Source organism: Hordeum vulgare, chromosome 3H (genome assembly GCF_904849725.1).
Source record: "Hordeum vulgare subsp. vulgare chromosome 3H, MorexV3_pseudomolecules_assembly, whole genome shotgun sequence".
Classification (NCBI taxonomy): Eukaryota; Viridiplantae; Streptophyta; class Magnoliopsida; order Poales; family Poaceae; genus Hordeum; species Hordeum vulgare.
In genome coordinates, this window is record NC_058520.1 from 566,011,592 (window position 1) to 566,032,854 (window position 21,263).

A 21,263-nucleotide genomic window follows, 5' to 3' on the forward strand; every position below is an offset into this window, starting at 1 on the left:
ATAAGTGACCAAACTACTCCCTTGGATAATAAGTGACCACCAGGAACTACCCATACATATATTCAACAAGTTTGTATCAGGTAGGCCAGTGTTAGCAAACATGGTAAGCAGAAAAACGAGCAAACTTAAAAACAAACAGTGGCATGATGATTATGAAAGGACTCTAGCAGCCTAACCAGACAGCCATGGAACGATGGCCATAGACCCACACCATAACTGTGGCTCGAAGGCCACGAGGATCATCAGAGCAACCGGGGATAGGAGGCACGGAGCAGAGGAGGGGGAGGAGCTCACTGTGCCGATGCCAAACAGCATCGCCGGTAGCAGCGGGGCAATCCAATGGAAGACGCGGAAGTTGAGCCTACCTCCATGCACCTTGCCTGTAAGAGATGGTAAAGTAGTTTCAGATATCACATTATTGAATTTCTTGCAGTGCGACAAGAGCTAGCCAAAAGTATGTAAGGGACTAAAAAGTTTTAGGAGTCTAGAATCATATATGCCCCTAGCATGCATCTCTCAAATAGTTAATTAATCAGACTTGCACTGTTGTACTAACAAGCATGAGCGTTTAATTTGTACTCAAAACTGAACCTAGAGGATATATATGATAAATCTCACTCACAGCTAGCCAAATCAACAACTAGAAATTGGTAGTGTGCTATTTAGAAGGTCAACAATGAAGACATGTTTGTGTCTTTCAAAAGAAACATGTGTGTGGTGTTTTTCCCAACAAGATATAATTAAGCGGTCCAAGTAAATATACTGAAGCAATAATTATCTGAAAAAATGATGTTTTCCTGCTGCACTTAGCCTCATTGTACAAAAACAAATGTGACTGAGAGAAGTAGGAGAAGTAGGCTGTGATCCTATATGAATGATCTCAACTTCAAATATGGCAGCACAGACCATCCATCCATCCATCATAAACACTAGAAATCAGGGAATCAGTGCTACAAAATTGAACAAAAAGTTGCCTCTCCAGGACGTCACTTTAACTCGGGTGCTAAGCTAGGAAACAAAAATTCCTACTCTCCAGGACCGTTATCCGATACGAGCATTTCATTTGTACTTTGGATTAAACCTGGAGCACAAATCTGAGACTACCAGGTCAACAATACTTGTTAACTAGCAATAAATGGTGATGTGGTACAATATGTTCTCTCCTGCATGAAAGGATTAACTAAAAGTTGATTTAGGAAAATATCTGCTCAGATGAAATTTCTTGGTCTCATCAAGTGAACCTATATATAAGATTAACTTTGCGAACACCCCATGTCTATAAGTAAATAGACTTCAAGAATTTATAAATGTTATCTTTAAGAAATATAAGATTTTAGGTATTCCGGGCTTTTTCTGATCTTAGGACCGGGCTTCACGCAGAAAACTGGAGCCCAGGCAAGGCTTAAGCTCCAGGCTTCGGCTTCGAACCAAATTTCGGTTGGTGTGCTTAAAGCTCGAAATTTCAAGTTAGATTCGAACCAAAGTTATGCTAGGGAAAAAGATTCATTAAAATCCGGTGAATTCTGACCAGCATACTTGCCGAACAGTGGGGTCCTGATCAGAGAGCACCAGAATCTGGATTAAGTACCTAACCGAATGGAGGAAAGGGTAACCATGGGGGTGGTCTGCCGGTGGCTGGCCCTGCAGACTGACGACGATGGTGGTGAAGGAGCGCACGATCTCTGGGTCCTCGCTATAGCTCTCGTAGCATCTCCCCCACCTCGAATCCCTACATACCTATACATACATCACCCACCACCAGACATCAGTCCTTTTTCTTGCAGCTCAAGGGACAGCCGGCCGGAAGGTTTCTGAGTTTGACTCACGGCGACGCAGGGGGCGAAGGTCCAGTGCATGCCGGTGGCCCGAACCTCGAGCGCCGTCGCCTCACCGATCTTTCGGACAAGCTCCGGATCCCTGCATCAATTCAACGTAGTATGCATGTAGGCCTTGCCACTACTAAAATGTCAACATGGTCGATCGGGATGTAAATGTAACGTGCCTGGAAGCTCCGAGGCCGACGTTGTGGGGGAAGATGGTGGCGCCGATGACGTTTTTGTGGTCGTGGACGGCATCGACGCCGTAGATGATGAGGACGGAGAGACGGGACGAGAGGGCGAGGCGCTGCATGCTGTCGACTATGCCGGCCCAGTCGGACGGCGAGGCGCCGTCGAAGGGCGGCCTGTCGCCGCCGTTGAGGAGGCTGCCGACGCCGAGCTCCGCGAGGGCGCGGGGCGACGCCACGGAGAGCTCGATCTGGGCCATCTGGCCCGCCTTCTCCTGCAGCGTCATGCGGCCGAGCAGGTCACGCACGTACCGCTGGCGCACCACCTCCGGTGACTTCGCGCTTGGTATCGTGTCGAACTCCTCGTCCAGCTCCTCCCTGTCAGGCGCCTCCACCATGGACGCGCGCACGCACGGGTGCGGCGCCGGCGCGCGCGGCCTGTGCTGGTACTTCCAGATGCCGACGGCCGCGACGTGGAGCGTGAGCGTCGGCACGATGAGATCCGGGTGCCACGCCAGGAGCACGAGCACGGCGCGCGCCATGGTCGTAGCCGTCGGGTTCTGCTGGTGGGTAAGGGAGCCATGGGGGAGGCCATGGGTAAGAGGAGGAGGACGGCGGCGAGCTCGTGACGGCGTGGATCTGGAAGGGAGGTGGCGGCGTGGATCTGGAAGGGGGAGGGGTTCGTGGGGAGGGAGACTGGGAGAGCGAGGGGTTGGGTTGACCCCGTACACTGCTCGCTGACCGGTGGGCTGGGCTGGGATCTGTGGTGGATGTGGGGTATGGATCTGTCCGCCACGTCATCGATCCAGGAGAGTTCTATTCCATATAATAGAAAAGCTTCAAACAATTTGTGTTTCTTTAGACTATTACTTTTATCAAAATAAACATGTTAAAAATTAGTAAAAAAATTCACAAATTTTCCACGCCTTCTAGAGACTATAAACCAATACCACACCAAATTTCATAAACATGAGAGCTTGTTTACATTTTCAAATAATATGAATGGCCATACCCGTCATTTTGACCGCATTTTGAAATGGCCATTTTGACCGTAGTCGCGCCGGTCAAGCCGCCTCCGGTTGTCGCGCCCGTGTCCGCGTCGCCGCCCGTCGTGACGCCTCCTCCCGTGTCACCACCGCCCGTGAAGGCGCCTCCTCCCGTGACGCCGCCACCGGTCACCGCGCCTCCGCACGCGACGCCGCCACCGTTATTTTTTTGTTAGAGAAGAGCGACAGCAACTAATGGCGATCGAATGAACGTTTCTGAATTTGTTCTTGGTGCAGAGCGGGAGCGGCCGGCAGTACGGGCGCTGGGGGATCGTCGTGCAGACCGCCGCCATGGTTCCTTTTCCACTGGAGCTGATGTACGTACATACATATCCCTGGTTATTTGCGAGTTTCTTTGCTCTGTCTGTGATTACTCTCCTTTTGCACGTACATCATCCATGGTGGTGCAAATTTGAGTTTATGTGCTGATGCATTACTTTTATGTCCAGGTTCTGGCCTACAAAAGCCAACCGAAGGATGAGATAGATTGCTACCGAGGTCGAGAGCATCCTCAAGGGCATCATCGCGAAAAGAGAGAACGCCTTGAGGGCCGGCAAAGCCACAAGCGACGATCTCCTCAGACTGCTGTTGGAGTCCAACATGGCACACAGCAGGGAGGGCGGCAACTCCAAGGCATGACAAGGCACGATCTCCTCGGTTCATGTTGTGGGCACGACTATGGATGGATGTAAATTCTTTGAAAAATCAAACAACAATAATATATGAAGCATAACCATCTTCTTGTAACTTGACATGTAAAACCTATGCCATATTTTCTAAAATACTATGCCATATTCAATGAACGGTCATACCCGCTGTTTTGACTGCGTTTTGAAATGACCATGAAAAATTCAAAACAAATTCAAAAAAATGGAAAACCATTGCATTTTGTCATTATATGTGACAAAGTTACCAGGAAAAATAATAAACTAGTAATACGACAATTATTTTAAATAAGTGTTCTTAGAAATGGGCTATCATGTGTGAAGATTCATGGCTTTCAAGCCAAATGATCAATCTTATGGCCACATTCATGACATAGTTTGTTGAAATGATATAATATTATGCACAAGGGTGCATATTGGAATGACAAACAATGTTGATTAAGGAAGTTTTCATTTTCCTTGTATGAAAAATTCATTTTCCATTTTTCAAGTGACCAAAATGAGTTTTTTTGTGAAGGATCTACCATATATTTGTTTCAAAATTGGATCAAATCATTCTTATAAGATACTAGTCCATATTTAATGTACAATTGACAAAATGGTTGGGTGTTAAAAGATTTTATCCATCTCTCGTGAAAAAGACAAATTTATGTCGATTCAGCTGGAAGCGGGTTAAATTTGAACTGCAGCTGCATTATAGTTTGCTCTTTATTTTTCCCAAAAATCATTTATAGGTATATAAGTATCTATTTAATCAGAAATACATGGTGTGGTGCCTTGACGTCGAGGTTTGGATGGTGGTCGAGGGCCCCAACTCCAGAGCGCGTGAACTTGCATGCCAGTCGCATGGTCATCGCCTAACCGTTGCATTGCCACCCGTTCTAGGTGGAATAGTCATGTCTGGTTAGTTGGAAAATCCCTCGATAGGTGTTAGCAAGAATAATACAATAGAATAATCTCATGTGGAGACTGAACTAAGCACAAACATGAATTAGCAGCCAAGTGTTTGATTAGCGGTGCGGGTAATTCACATAGACAATGGGCCTAAATTTTGGCTGAGGATGATCATCTACTAAGGAGACTCTCTTGGCAAATTTTTATCTCAAATGGATGAATCTAGGTGGCACTTGCTTTGCAAAGTAACACATTGTGCAGAAATATGGATGTTGAAGCTAGGATCAAATGGATGAATGGATTGAGCTGAAATTTGGTGTATGATATTAATTTGGGCATATGAAGGCACTGTATAAAAATTATACCATTTGGACATGCCAAAGTGACACTTCCTTCACAATGTGCCAATCTGGACAGAAAATGGTAACTAAAACTAGGCTCACATAGATGATTGGATTGAGCTTAAATTTGGAGGAGGATGATAATTTGGGCACATTAAGGTACTGTAAAAAATTCATAAAATTTGGATAAAAAAATTGTACTTCCTTCACAATGCTCTCTACTGAACAGAATATTGGAAAAAATATTGAGAGAAACTGGCTGAATTAAATGAGCTAAAATTTGGTGCAGTGAGGTTATATGGTCAGTATCATCCCGTGGTAATTTTTTCATCAACTATAAAGCAATATAAAACATAGTTGCTTCACAAAATGAAAATATTACCAAAAACAAAGATTGGATGATGAGCTCACATGAATTGTTAGATGTGGCTAAAATTTTATGGAGAGCTATGTTTTGGGCACATAGATGATGTGGAAAAAATTCAACTCATGAGGATATTCCTATCTAGTACTTCCTTCACAAATCTGTTAGCTGAACACAAACTTTGAAAATTTGTTGAGAAAGATTTAGTAGGCAAATCGTTACGAAAGTTTTCATGAGGCAATGATTTGGATAGGAAAGAGTGCCCAAACAATATGAGGGTAATCAAAGAAATAGAAATAGCACTTCCTTCACAAAGTGCTATTATGAACAGAATAGGAAAATGAATATTTTTGGATTATTTTTGTACTATGGAAGGGAGGGTTTTCACATATTTGAAAAATATATAGTCCAAAGTATTTATGAGAATTTTTTGAGAATTTTCGGAATGATAGAATAGTAGGTTGCTTCACAAACTAGGATCAGGTGGGATAGAATGGACCCACGAGTGACATGTCAACATAGTTAGAACATGTTACGACATTTTTACAATCGTCGTAAAAGTTATGATGATCTCATCTTATGCGGTTACGACGTTTTGACTCACATCGTTTTAATTTATATGTAGATTTGATCCCCTCAAACGGTTTACGACGATCTCGGATGAAATCGTCATAGATTTATGATGAATTCGTCAACGACATTTTAAAAAACACCACATATGAGCATATTTCTTGTAGTGTGCCTTCTCACGAAGTGGGAGGGGGTATTTATAGTGGGGAGAGAAAAACAGCCGTTGGGGACACCTTAAGTCACACAGGGTCCGGATGTCTGACAGTTTCCGAAAGTCCGGGCGTCCGCGAGGGGTCGGGCGTCCGACAGGGGTCGGTCGTCCGAGGCGTGTAGATATCACTGAAAATACTGTGAATTCAACAGCGACCGGACGTCCGGCGGGAGGCCGGAAATCCGAGTTATTCGACTCAACTGCTTCTGGTGGGAGGTTCCGGATTTCCGAAAGGGGGCGGACGTCCGGCCCTCGGACGTCCGAAGGGAGCCGGAAATCCGAGTTATAGAGCTCATGTTCTTCTCGAGCAGGGCTCCGGATTTCCGAAGCTGGTCGGTCGTCCGACCCTTGACCGGCCCTCGGTCGTCCGGAGGGAGCCGGAAGTCCGAGTTATATGGCTCAAGTTTCTCTGGTGCATAGTTCCAAAATTCCGAAGCTGGTCGGATATCCAGGTCTCGGACGTCCGGAGGGAGCCGGAAGTCCGAGTTATATGGCTCTCATTTCTCTGGTATAGGATTCCAGATTTCCGAAGCTGTCGGTCGTCCGGCCCTCGGACGTCTGGAGGAAGCCGGATGTCCGAGGCACTTGTTCTGTTTTCAGATAACAACAGAGCAGTGGAGATGTAGTTTGAGGAAGTTCATCGCAAAACCTGTGATCCCCTCTTAATAATGCGGGATCCCTAAAGACTCAAGAATCATAAAAGGGGTACTGATGATCCATACTTGAGTGTATACTTTTATTCGCTGATCATCACTCCGCACAACTAACGTCAAAGGAACTGATACCTTTGAGTTAGCCCTTTCACTTGAGCTTGATGTTGTTGTTCCTTCTTGGCTCAAGTTGAAAGCAAGACATGATGAAGTCTTCAAGTAGCTCTCCCATACACAATGTGGAAAGCCTAGCTTATGTATCCATCTTCATTTGTCCACCATGTGAACATCCACAAGAATCAAGCATGTAGTGCTCAGGAATGCTTATCTTGGTCTTGTCCTTGTTAGCACATGATCTTGTCCTTATCAACACATGATCATTGACAACAGTTTCAATGATATATTCATGCTGATCCACTTGAACTTGCACACCACAATCTTGATGATGATCGCCACTTGACGCCATCCTTCATGGGTTGTATGATATATTCCTTTTGACGCAAGCCCATGGAAGCACACCTAACCCCCACATAGGACTCTCACAAAGACCATGGGTTAGTACACAAACACGTAATGTACAATGCTTACCGTACCATGGGATCACTTGATTCCTCTCGGTCCATCTTATACGCTTTGTGTGTTGATCATCTTGATTTACTCTTTGTCTAAGATCTTGATCAACCTAGTGTATCTATGACCATTCTTTGGATAATAAGTTGAATACCATCTTGGTCATCATATAAAGTCCTTGAACCCAACAGATGGACTTTTAGAAGTGCCTATGGACAAATCCTATAAATATAACTTAAGGCAACCATTAGTCCATAGGAATTTTCATCAATTACCAAAACCACATATGGAGATATATGCTCTAACAACCGAGACCACCGAAAGTGGTCCCGGGGGTCCACCGGGAGGGGCCACCAGCCCCAAGAGGTAGCATGGGCCGAAAGAGGGAGGGCAACCAGCCCAAAGTGGGATGGTGCGCCTCCCGCAAGGAGGCTCAAGCCGCAGGAGGTGGAGAAGGGGGGAAACCCTAGGCGCTGGTGGGCCTAAGGCCCACCTAGGGGTGCGCCACCCCCTCCCCCTGCCCTGGCCGCCGCACCTCCCTTCTGGGGGGCTGTCGCACCACCTAGGGTGGGAACCCTAGGGGTGGCACCCCCTCCCCTCCTCCTATATATAGTGGGGTTTTTGGGGCTGTTTGGCACACAGTTTTCCATCTCCCTCGGCGCAGCCCTGCCCCCCTTCTTCCTCCTCTCCCACGGTGCTTGGCGAAGCCCTGCCAGGAGGCCTCGTCTCTCCATTGACACCACGCCGTCGTGCTGCCGGAGATCTTCCCCAACCTCTCCCTCCTCCTTGCTAGATCAAGGTGCGGGAGACGTCACCGGGCTGCACGTGTGTTGAACGTGGAGGTGCCGTGGTTCAGCACTAGATCGGAATCACACCGCGATCTGAACCGCCGCGAGTACGACTCCATCAACCGCGTTCTAGAAACGCTTCCACTTAGCGATCTTCAAAGGTATGAAGATGCACTCACCCCTCTCTCGTTGTTGGTCTCTCCATAGGAAGATCTGAATATGCGTAGGATTTTTTTTTGAATTTATGCTACGTTACCCAACAGAATTATCTTCGGTTTTACTAGATGCATGTAAAATTTACAGCCTAATAACAATACTAATTTTACTGAAGAAGTAATTTGTTTTTGATGAAAATAGTGATAGACCTCTTTTTAAGATGCACCTTCATCTAAACCTTCATAATTAGTTATGTACTAGATTTTTCTTATAATTTCTAGCCGCCGGATGGGATAGAGAACACTACTTTTCTTCCTCGGATGATAAATCTTGACGGAGCTGCCACCTCCAACCGATAGAATTCAAAGCCATCGTCCTCCCCAACACCAAGTCATCATTAATGGACCCCCATCCAGTCCATCATCATCTTCATCGACAACACCAACCCCCATTTCCATCTTCATAATTGTCTATGTACAATCAGTTAAGGTTGGTTACTTTGATCACTTCACATGTTAATTATTGTTTATTATTTGACGCCTTGTGTTTTATAGTGAAATATTTATACTTCCAGAATGTTAAACATAATGTATTCATATCCCACTAGTCATGTTCATAAGTTCATTTGAGGTCTTTAGGCATGGGGTAAATCCGTTATTAAGATCACAAGAATTAGTAATAATGATTAATGTTTGGTTAATATTGATATGCAAACTTTGATTATGCATCACTTCACCATTATGGGCCCACAGAAGAGAATTGTGTTATAATAAGTCTAAGAGGGAGGCTGAAGTGCCACAATATACCTAAGTTTATTGTAATAGCATGGGAGTTGAAAACATACCCTATATCTTAGGTCACTGATCGAACTTGTCTTTGTTATCATTTGTATTTGCGAATGCTCGCTATGGCTTTAATCATAAATATATGAGAGCTAATGTTTCTACAACATATAAGATAGGATCTATCCACATGAAAACAATCGAGCAAAAAAAATCATACAAATACTTATGATCTATAAGAACTAGGTGACATTCCTGTCGCCATCGAGAACAATCTAGTCAATATAAGAAACACAACTTGCTTGTCCTTAGAACAATTAAGAATAGATCCACTTGTTGCACTCATTTAATCTCATTTGATCATTATTTTCCCGACCATCCAAACACACATCTAGCACTCTGTCCATCTTTTTAAGTGATTCCTAGCAAATTTCCATAGGCTAATTCACTCCGGTCTTCATTGGGTTCGACACTTTACTTATCAAACACCCCTGCACCCTACCTTCTACATTACTTGTTAAATATAGCGTCACGCCACCCTATCCCTCTTGCACACTCACCAATTTTTCAATAGAAAATTGAATGATTTCAAAGCGATGTGAATATGTGTATAAAAAACCAAGCCTTCCGATATGAAAAATGGGTTCAATAGAGTAAAGAGAAAAAAAATAATTGCAGTTGCTTCTGAAGGAAATAATAAGACACTTTACCATCAGGAATGAACACAAACAATGATTTATACAAACATCATAGAGTTCACTACTCATAACATCAATCTCGTTGAACAATAGGGTTTCCTATTCACCCTCCAATAGTTGTTTCTCATATCTCATCTCTTACGGTGAGCGGGCATATGTTTCCCATTTTAATCATCAGTGCAATATAATTATTGAAGAAGTCATTTTGGCTACCGGAGAACGTGTGAACATTCGGCGTTGTGGTCGCCATGGATATAGGGTCAGATAGGATTGACTGGTTCAGAGGGAGTGGGGTGCAGCCGCACAAGAGTTTGTCATATTACTTGTGGTAGAAGACGTCAAGTTGAGCTTCACCGACATTTATTTGTCCTGACCGACAGTACAGTTTGTTGCCTGAACTGGCACTATGCCCACACAACGGTGTGAGATCCTTGGAGGGCGACATGTTAGTGTCTTCGGGGCCCAAGTTTCCGAACTTCTCTTACAGCATCTCCAGGGAGTCGAAGAGGCTCGCGATATTGTTAGTGCTCTCGATATTGTTGGTTGTACCATGACGCCGCCCCAATGACACACTCCAGCGTTGTCCTCCAGCTAGCCCAACAATGATTTGTGTGGCAAGAGTGAGAGTGTTGGTGAAAGACACCATGCCAGGGGCATGCGTTCTCGAGTGTGCGCTTGATGATATCTCGATCACCATGAGGTCTTTGTCCAATAAAAGTGATCCATAAAATCCATGAATAGATCATTCATAGAAGTAGAGACAAATGAGGCTGACCGGGATGCCCATGTCGGTGGGTCGGGCATTCTAGACACATCGGAAAATGTCACACGCACTGGGGAAACAATTGTCATAGAAGGATAAGAACAACCCGACAGGGGAACTGCCATGGCTATGGGTTCGACGACTAATTACAAGCAACTAATGAGCAAGAGGTTACACCATTGGAGCAAGCAACTAATGACAAGCTAGAGGAGGTGGCCATGTGCACTACTAGATGTTCAGAAGGAGGCCAGGGAAGGCGACACATTGGGCTCATGCTGACACCCCATGGCCCTGAAGGAGGGGGCATGGGCCCAGATGACTCCCCTTTGGCCCTCCTTTTGGCAGACATATTCTTTTGAAGTTGAGAAGATCCCGAAATGAAAGACACAACAACTTACCCGCTTTCTGTTATTTTAGTAATAGGTTGTTCTAAATAGATATAAGACTGCATGTTTTGATGAGGCAATGACATAGATATTTTATTAAAAGGTACGTGGTTCCATGACATGTCATTCTTTGGCGATGATCCTCCATAAGATCTCATTCAATGATGGTAAAGTGATATGAATATGATATAAAAAATGATCATCTTTTTTTTGCGGGTTATCCAGCATGACAAGAATGGTTTCACCAAAATCACGTGTGGGGAATAAAAAGGAATATTTACATTTTTTTGCAAAGAAAATAATAACAAAATGCTTTATAGTTAGAATGGATTACACAAGAACTACAAGTTCACAACTCATAACATCAATCTCATTCGTCAATACAATTTTCTGTTCACCTTTCGGCAGTTGTTCCTAGTCTCCCAGCCCTTCCGATCAATGGGCTTATGTTCCCCATTTTGACCATCGAAGCCGCGAAATTCTTGAAGAAGTCCTTATGTCTACCAGAGAACCTGTGAACAATCGGTGCGGTGGTCGCAGCGGCACCAGCAACAGACAACATTACCTGGTACGAAGGGAGAGGGGCGCGGCCACACAAGAGGTTTCTATAGTACTTGTTGTCGAAAACATCGGCGGTGACTGTGTCGAGGTTCACTAGGGTCTCCTAATCCTGCTTGGTGCTGCAGTTCCGCTGTGTGAACTGGCATTACACCCACCCAAAGGTGTGCGCTCGTTGAAGGGCGACAAGGTCAGTGTGTCGTTGAGGCCCAAATTTCTAAAGTTTTCCTAGAGCATCTCTAGAGAGTCAAAGGGGCTCGGGAGATTGTTGGCATTCTCGATATGGGTGGTTGTGCCGAGTCAATTGCAAAAAACCGCCACATTTGTGGCTAGGTTTGCATGAAACTAACAACCCGTTAATCTGTTATAGAAAACACCGAAAAATCTCTTAAGTCGTTACAAAAAGCACTGATTGACCGATTAGGCTCGTTTGATCACTTTTTCGATCGATGGGCCCAGAAAATGCCGACGTGGCCTAACGGCTCGACACACGGCGCCGTTTCGACAAAAACGGTCTGGACGCCACACCGCTCGCTCTTGGTCAGACAGTCCCCCCCCCCCCGCCCCTCTCCAACTCGTCTCTCTCTCTCGCCCTGCACCCCTCTCCTCTCTTGCACTGATCGCCGCCGGACACCAGCGTGCTCACTGCCTGCCGCTGTCACCATGGTTTTGAATGGGGAATTTTTTGGTGTGGCTCGATTTGAACTTGCATGTTGAATCTAGATCCCAGCTACAATCGAGGAACCTAACTACGCTCGGTTGATGATGATTTGATGGTGATGTGTGAGCATGGCAAGCCGGCCGAGAAGTTGGTTGCATTCGAAGGGATTACCACTCGGAGGAGGTTCGTGGCTTGTTCACTTGATGTAAGTTGATGCTAATTTATGTACTGTTTCAGTTAGTAGCCAAGATTTTTAGCAAAACAGTTGGAGTGTTCATGTGCACTTTTCAGTGTTCATTTTTACTGTCATTGTTCAACTTTACTGTTCATTGTTCATATTTACTGTGATGTATAGTATAAATTTATAGTTTAAATTTCATACATGAAATAAGCTTCAATTTTAGTATTGAATTGAATTGAATTTAAAATAGGTGGCCATAGCTAGAAATTATTCTGAATTGAAAAAATAGTAAGTAAATTCCTATTGTTTGTTTTGTAGCAAGCAAGAAGTTGTGGTATAGTTTAGTGGGTAGATGAGGAGTGGCTAGAGCACTTACATAATCCTCTTCACAAACTGTGGCTTATGTACGAGCAAAGCAAGCATGATAATAGGATGGCATGCGTGGATCATTCATTTGCATTCCATAATCTCATAGATCAGAAAAACAAGTTGCAGGAGATTTATGAGAAGCTTGTAGAAGATGTGAACAACCTCCTTAATTCACAGGATAACCTACCACATCCAGATCACCAGAAGGATGTTGAGAACATTACAATTAGTGTGGACATCATCATTGGAAACATGAATGAACAACTCGTTGCAAAGGATGTTGAGATCACTAAATTGAAGGCTGGTGTTTACCAGTTGAAGTTCATTCATGTTGGTCAAGGCAATTGCATTAGAAATATGAAGCACAATCATCTTAAAGACAAGGAAAACATGAGAACTGGTAATAGAACTCTGAAGTTTTGCTGGGCTAACCTAAAGAAAGAGAAGGAGAAGCTGGATGGATGCATTGGTGAGCTCATGAAAGACAAGGAGAAGTGGAGCATTGAGAAGAGTGCTATGTAGTGCTGCATTGCTGACCTGAAGAAAGCAGGTGAAAATAACAAGAGGAAGCTGAAGAACATCAAGTGTATTTGTGATTAAGAATAAATTGGCATGTGACATGACCATGTGGGTCATTATCTTTATTTAAGCTTTGAACTATGGCTTGCAATGTTTGAACTTTTGAATCTCATCATGGGTTACTTTGTAGCTTTGAGCCATGGCTTATATGTTGTTTGTTAAGGTCAGTTTGTAGTGTTATGTGATGAATTGTGGAGTTAATTGTGTGTGATGAATTGTGCGATGAATTGGAGCCACACATATTACCATACAGTAAAAAAATAGGAAGCACACATATTAGGTCCATCAAACCCATTAGGTACCTTGCATGAATGGTCTCATGACAACCAAAAGCAAATAAGTCTCAACATCAACAACACAACACAAGCATTAGCCAAAATAAAGATATTTTGAACATCATAAGCTCGCTGCAAGCAACATACAATTTTGATCACAACCCAATACAAATTAACACAACTTCACTTTCTCCCCTTAGAACAGTTGAATCACTCAGACATCTTATAGGATGGCTTCCTCACTCTTCCACTACCTGCAGCTCTTGGGGCATGAACTTGTTTCTTCCTCTTGACCAAACAGCAGTAGAAGAACTTGGAGCACCAACAACAATAGAAGTAGCAGCCCCTGTTGATGCCATTGTTGTTTTAGCTTTTTTCTTGCCCTTGTAGAAGGAGCAGCTCTAGCTGCAGCAGGAGCAGAAGGAGGTCTCCTTGCTACCCTCGGAGAAGCAGCAGGAGCTGCAGGAGTTGTCCTAGCTGGCGTGGGAGGAGCAACATGAGCTGTCCTAGCTGGCCTTGGAGCATGAGTTGTAGTTGGAGGGGCAGCAGGACCTGTCCTAGCTGGCCTTGGAGCAGGAGCTGTACTTGAAGGAGCAACAGGAGATGTCGTAGCTAGCCTTGGAGCAGGAGTCGTAGTTGGATGAGCAGCAGGAGCTATCCTAGCTGGCCTTGGAATAGGAGTTGTGTAGATGTCCTAACTAGTGGGTATGCACATGTAAATTACAAACAAAATAATGGGTAATACCTATGAATGGGATGCAACCATTAGGAAACCCTCTTTGCAAGCATTGAGGCACATGAAGAAGCCATGGAATCTTGGGTTCATGCTGGGATGTTGTTTTAGATGCTTTGTTGTCATAATGCATGTACTTTGTGGATTGGTTTCTAACACAACTTCTAGGTAATCCCTTACCTGTGGTATTCTGCCTTGTGATCTCCTAGGACTACATTTTTATCTATCTTTCTTTCCCTATCGGCCATATGTATAGATACTTATATTCCATGCTTTTGCTTCAAGTTTGAAATTATAGTCTGGACAAGTGTGTTAGGGTCTGTCCTCAACTGTTGCTCACATTCATGTGCCAACTACTTAGCAGTCACTTTTGTGCTTTCCCCTACTACTGGGCAGCTCTGGTGCAAGTTTAGCTTCTTTATACAGAAAGTCCTCTCATGTGCAATCTGAGAAGTTGCAATGGAAAATGGAAAATCCTCAAATTGTGCAGACTACCATAATCCTGTCTGAACAGTTCCTGTGAAAGGCATAATTCCTATTTTGTGAGATGTGAAAAGTAAGAAGTGCCCTCCTGAACTGGGTGTCACGTCTAGGAAACAAAGTTTCTTCATAAATTGCTCTTCTAGGTTCTCCCTTTCATCATCATACCAAACTTTGGGCTTCATATTTTTAGCCATGCTCTTCCTATCATCTGGAAGCTTAACAAATGGTTTTTGAGCCCCATCCTTTCCCTCCTCACTTAGATCGCCAGGGTTGCTCTCCTCATGAGATGAAGGCAACCAATCCTCCTCAACAATTTCATCTAAACTAGCATGAGATCTTGTGGTTGGCCCCTTTCTTTTTATTCCTCTACTACTTCCTCCTATGCTGCTCTCTTCCTCCTCCTCCTCTGTTGCCTCCTCCTCCTCCTTCAAACCACTAGGTCTTGGAGCATTACTTCTGATGACTGTTATGTTCACCACCTTCTCACCTTTGACAACTAGGTCATCCAACATTTCCTCCACCTTATCATCATCTGTCAGTTTTTCCATTCCTGAAACCTCAACACCTAGATTTCTAACATAGTACATAAAGTTTGTCATCGTATATCCTTCAAGCTCTATTAGTGCACACTAGTGGGGACGGGGCCTTTAGCCTCGGCCCGTAAGGGGCTTTAGTCCCGGTTCATCAACTGGGACTAAAGGGGCGGGACTAAAGGCCTAACCTTTAGTCCACGTGGGCGCCTCGTAGCGCCCCAGGGGCAGGCCCTTTAGTCCTGGTTCGTTACACGGACCGGGACTAAAGATTTCCAGATTTTGCTTATTTTTGGGTTTTTTTTTGAATGAAATTATTTTTGGGTTTTAGGGTTTAGGTGTTCAGAAGATTAACGTGATGCCTCGTTTGGTGTTCGGGTATTAGTTTTCATATAATTTAAATAGAAATAATTATGCATATATATATATATATATATATATATATATATATATATATATATATATATAAGATTAACTTATCTTACAAGCGAGCATATATATACAATTATATGGAGATCTGAATTATCGGGACTAGAGCCCGTCTATTCGATTACATGGACGAACATCAGTAATGGCCCATAGCTACACTAAATCGTCCTTTGTCATCTATAGCTTCCGTCCTCAGAAATCCCGCAAGCTCCTGTGCAACAGCAATCGCGCGTTGCTCTAGTAGGACCTTCGTCCTCATGGCCGTGTGCTATATAAGAAGAGGAGATGAATATGAATATCAATCATGATAACAAAGAATGACGGGTAAAAATAGAGGTGTGAATGTTCATTGCTTACGTCGAATCTGTGATCCTTGAGCTAAGAGGTAAACGTGCGAATGGTCTCGCACACATAGTATCCGCATAGATGCGTTCCCCATGGCTGCTGGTCGCACTTTACGAGAATAGAATATATATAATCAAAATAATAATCTAGCATCATAAATGTATTGAAAATTAATAGAAGTATATCATACTACTACTTACCTGAGCCGCTCTAAAGGTCAGCTTCTCAGGAAAGTTACCGGGAGTCACGCACTTGAACCGCTTCCAAACCCTGCCCGACAAGGATAATGATTTGCTAAGTTTTTCATTAATTGATATATCAGAAAATTATCGAAAGAGACCGATAGAGCGCAAGAATGATTAAAATTACCCTTGGAGCATGTCCTGGAGGCTTTGGAACTGTTCCAAGGGTCTCGATAATGGGTCGAAGGCATCAACTCTTCCCTTATCAACTTGAATGTCCAACAGAATCCAGTGGAAGCTGCACATGTATATATATATATATATATATATATATATGTGTGTGTGTGTGTGTGTGTGTGTGTGTGTGTGTGTGTGTGTGTGTCAGTAACTTATCAATTACACTTATAAGTGAATGGACACAACAGAGTAAAGACCCTCACCTGAAGTTGTATGGAAACAGTATGTGGTCACAGAAATTTTGATCTATTAGAAACCTTAGAAGGTTTTCCTCCATCTCCTTGGGTTTATCAGTTAGCGTCGCTATATGTATTTTAGCTGGGTCAATAAACCCAATATTTAGGATGGTCTTACTTTTACAATCCAGAATCTTCATTCTGCATAATAGAGTACAAGTTATATATAGACAATGAATTGAAATAACTAAACAAGTTATATGTAGACAACGAATTGAAAAACTTACAGACAATAGCAACTCATAAGTGATTTGTCGAGGGTGTCGCCATTGTACATCTGGAAGAGTTCATCAAAGTTGATATGGATTTCTTCGGAGCGGCCGTAGTACTCCCGTGGGACACTCAGCACGATCATCGTTCTCCCATTCGTTGATTCACTTAAGTACCATTGATGCAAGTAACGCATATTTGTTTGGAGATCATCTTTGCTGACCAAAGGCTATCCCATGACAAACTGTGGCTTAGGGGCTACCACAGCCTTGGGTATCCCGTCGTCTTGGGAAGCCAGAAAATCTTCAACCGAGATACCACATTCAGCCGCCAACTCCTTTGCTCTTTCAAAAGCTTTCCCCTGCACCGGAGGGGGAACATTCTCGGTTAACACCTTGAGGGGTGGGATCGACTGTTTGGCCTGTTGTCCAAGCTGAGGAACGTCTGATTTTTTCTTGCTTGTAGTTGAACTTGATTTGCTCCCACTTGCACTTGCACGTGAGATGCTCTTTTTCACTTCCTTCTGCAATGTGCGTGTATAGTCATCAGGCTTATAGTGTAAGTCATACTGTGATGGAAGGGTTATGAAGTCTTTTGCCCATGCTATTTGCTTCTCGGTGTATTCCGGGCGGGGCTCGGGTTCCTTCTTTTTCATCTGCGCATCATGCTGTTCCTTTGCTATCCTGGCGTTTTCCTCGGGGGTACGGTCATAAGGTCTGATAGGAAGATTAGCATGAGGTACCTTTGGGAGGGGCTACCGTTTGCGCTTTGGGGGGCTCCGTCGCTTAGGAATCGTCGGCGGAGCGTTCTTGGTGGCACGCTTCCGCTTACTATCCTGTGCGGGCGGCGGCGGAGACGGACGACCCAAGTCCGGCGGCGGTGATCGAGATGGACTCGTGTTGTGCTGGCCGACGTCATGTGGAGGGCTTGGACGTAATGGAGGTGTAGGTGACCTGCGACGACTCGGAGGCGGTGTTGTCCTTGGGGCCGAGCGTGGAAGCTTGATGTAGTTCTTGTCCCATAGGATGACTCCACCCAGTACTTCTCCGAGTGTCCTCTCATCTTCGGGTCCAGCTATGTCGAGCTCCATATCATGAAACCCCGTCATGATTTCATCCACCCCGACTTTAGCAAAGCCAGCTGGAATCTCACGACCATGCCAGCGTGCATCAGGGCCAGAAGGTAAAGCTTGTCCGACGGCCACCTTCATGGATATGTTCTTGAATTTCTGATGGAGTTCACATGATGTTGACTCCTTGATTCCATCCACGGGGTAGCCGGGACCGCCCTCTATCATTCTTCGTGCATCGTCGGGCGGGGCCTCAGATTCAGCCACGCTGTTTTTCCGCTTAGATCGGGCGCCGGTAATATCAAGTGCAGGATCTTCCTGGCACGGTACTCCTCTAAGCTCATCAATCTGCTTCTGTTGCTCGTTAATCCTGGCAAGCAACTGGTTGAACTTTTCATTCTCCTTATCCTGCTGCCGCTTCTTTGCTCTCTCTCAGCTTCTGTAAGTGTCTTGGTCTCTGGCAAACTCAAGCCACCACGGGTAAGAAGGACCGAAGCCTCGCGTTCGTCCTCCATGTTCGTCATTGCCGAGGACCAGTGTGAGCAAATCTTTATCTCTATCTGCAGTGAACTTTCTTTTTCCCTCCTTAATTTCTTTCACTATCCTTTTCCAATTCTCCTTGGGTATCCTAAGACCGTCATTGCAGATGAGGTCCCCTATTTTTTCTTCGTACGACCCACCATGCGCAAGGAACCAATTTCTTGCTCTCAATTCCCACTCATCACGGAGTGGTTCAGGTACGATGACTTTATCTAGCAGATCTTGCTATTTCTTATCCCACTTTGGGATGGCAGTCTCATAGCCCCCTGGCCCCAGCTTGTGGTGATATTTCTTCTTGTCGGCATTTATCTTGTTCTTTTCTGATAATGCCTGGGCATCTTCTGACTCCTTGTACTCTTGAAATGCCTTCCAGTGATTCGCCTGCTTGGCTAGATACCCCTCGAATACTGGCACTTTCTTTCTCTTCAGATAGTTTTTCCATAGCTTCTTCTTCCAGCTACGGAACAGTTCGGCCATCTTCTTTAGAGTCCACTGCTTGAATTTGACCCTCAGTTTGTCTGCGGCGTCTTCATTCTCACATTCTGGCAGGTTGAAATGTGACATGAGATCATTCCAAAGATTATCTTTGTACCTTTCGGCGACATAGTCACTATCGGTTGCCCCTTTGCGCTTGTTCCACTCCCGAACGCTGATCGGGACGTGATCCCTAATGAGAACTCCGCATTGCTTCTTGAATGTGTCAGCAGCATTCTTAGGAAGCTTGGGTTCGCCCGTAGGCATTATCACCTCAAAGGTGTAATGCGTCTGTGCATCCAACTTTCTAGTCGGCCTCGTTTCATAGTTTTGCTCGATGTGGAGGCCTAAGAGGGAGAAACATTCGTCAAATGAATGTATATGTATACAATATAGAGCTATCTCCAATATTTTTCACATATTACAAGTGACTGTCGAACTTCATATGTATACCTCGCCGGACTTTATTATTTCTTCACCGGCTTCTCCATCAGTGGAGCTATCACCTTCTCCGTCATTGGACCTATCTCCTGCCCCATCGGCTTCATCTTTGTGTCGCTCGACCTCCATTCCAACGTTGTGGTTTAGATATGACGACGGAGATTCAGCTGGTTCAACGTCGGGGCCATCTTTGATTATATCTTCGAGAAGTTCTTCCTCTTCGAGGTTCCTGATATGTGGATCCATAGTTCTGCAAAAAACGGATTCTCTTAACCTTTGTACCAAAAAAGAATTATTCTATCAGGAACTCCGTTCCAAAACAACTTTAGTCCCGGGTCGTGGCTCCACACGGGACTCCTAGATTTCTGCATAGTATTCAAAGTAGGAGTACTTTTCCAATTTGAGCATTCAATAAGCAAAACCAAATCGTAAAATAAAGTAGTATTCAAATTAGCATGCATTCAATTATAAGCAAATACATCATCCCTTTTGTCCGTACATCATAGAATATTATGACTAATACTCCTCGAATACTATCATACATATAGCATCACTGATACATCTAGAACCGTAGTGCCCGACGGGTATCGGCGCGGGCGATGGACACCCAAAGAGAAGGAACCATCACAGGATCATAGGTCCAGTGAGATCCCCGAAGAACCTGCCAGGTATGCTCGAACCTGCCCTCCAACGCAACCATGTAGCGACGGACGTGCTCATCCTCCTCGCTGACACGGTGACGTACCACCTCCGCGGTGTCCGGAAGCCTCGGCACCCTCACTGGCCCACGCGACCGCCACCAAACAAGGATCGGGTCAACGACGAGCTGGCTCCTCACCAACCTACGCCCCCCGGAAGGTAGCACCTCCCAATACCAGCCGGGCGGAGCCCAGTCCCGGACACGGCCCCTCTGATCAAGCAGGTGTCCTCCGCCGAGTCGACGACGAGGATGCGGGATAGGCATCGTAAAATGAACTAAAAAAATAAACTAGTTCTATTAATTTTCTTGCTAAAAATAAACTATTAACACTTAAGCATATACAATAGCAAAATTAAACTATTAACACTTAAGCATATACAATAGCAAAATTAAGCAATAATCTAAGAAACACTATTAACACTTAAGCATATACACTATACAATATTTCTTCTTCTTGTAACCCTAAACTAATTCTAAATATTACTAACCCTAATAATCTAGCACAAACCTAATAACAATAGGAATTAAATGACAAAAAAAATATTTTTCTTCTTTTCTTCCCTTTTTCTTCCTTTCTTCTCCTTTTTCTTCCTTTCTTCGCCTTTTTCTTCCTTTCTTCTCCTTTTTCTTCTTTTCTTCTCTTTTTTCTTCTTTTCTTCTACTGGCCGGAGTGTTGAGGAGGAGGGGGCAGGGGGCTTACCGGCCGGAGGTGTCGACGGCACACAGCGAGGAGGACGGCGCGGCGCGCGGCGAGGAGGGCGGCGCGCGGCGAGGAGGACGCCGGCGACGGCGAGGAGGACGGCAGGCGGCGGCGAGCAGGACGGCGGGCAGCCTGACGGCGTCATTGAGTTTGTCGCTGTGCCGCGCCGGGCAGGAGAACGAGGAAGAAGGAGAGAAGGAAATGCGATTTGGGTTGGAAATTTTCTAACTCCCGCTTATATAGGCGGAGCCACGACCCGGGACTAAAGACCCTTTTTCGACAGACCAGAAGGCGGGAAGCAGGGGCCTTTAGTCCCGGGGTGGCGCTCCAACCGGGACTAAAGGGTGTCTTTAGTCCCGGGGCGTGGCTCCACCCGGGACTAAAGCCCCTCCTCGGCTGCACGATAAGTTTAGTCCCACCTCGCCCAGCGAGGGGGACTAAC

At 44.8% G+C, this 21,263-nt stretch overlaps 1 protein-coding gene and 1 pseudogene across 1 annotated transcript; one reads left to right on the forward strand and one right to left on the reverse strand.

Moving 5' to 3' along the window:
• Nucleotides 1–1,491: 1,491 nt before the first annotated feature.
• On the reverse strand, nt 1,492–2,547 carry LOC123442052 (beta-glucosidase BoGH3B-like). Its single transcript, XM_045118168.1, has 3 exons — nt 2,003–2,547; nt 1,827–1,917; nt 1,492–1,737 (listed from the first exon to the last, which is right to left on the reverse strand). Exons 1-3 carry the CDS (start codon nt 2,545–2,547, stop codon nt 1,507–1,509), a joined length of 867 nt encoding a protein of 288 aa, XP_044974103.1. The 3' UTR covers nt 1,492–1,506.
• Nucleotides 2,548–2,586: 39 nt separating this feature from the next.
• LOC123442053 lies at nt 2,587–13,258 on the forward strand (annotated as a pseudogene).
• The last annotated feature ends 8,005 nt before the right edge of the window (nt 13,259–21,263 follow it).

Excerpts from the sequence above, each read along its gene's own strand:
- LOC123442052 (XM_045118168.1), bottom strand. The coding sequence starts at position 2,547 with ATGGCGCGCGCCGTGCTCGTGCTCCTGGCGTGGCACCCGGATCTCATC. Across the intron at positions 1,918-2,002 it reads GTCGGCCTCGGAGCTTCCAG|GGATCCGGAGCTTGTCCGAA; the intron begins GCACGTTACATT and ends GAATTGATGCAG. Across the intron at positions 1,738-1,826 it reads CCTTCGCCCCCTGCGTCGCC|GTATGTAGGGATTCGAGGTG; the intron begins GTGAGTCAAACT and ends ATGTATGTATAG.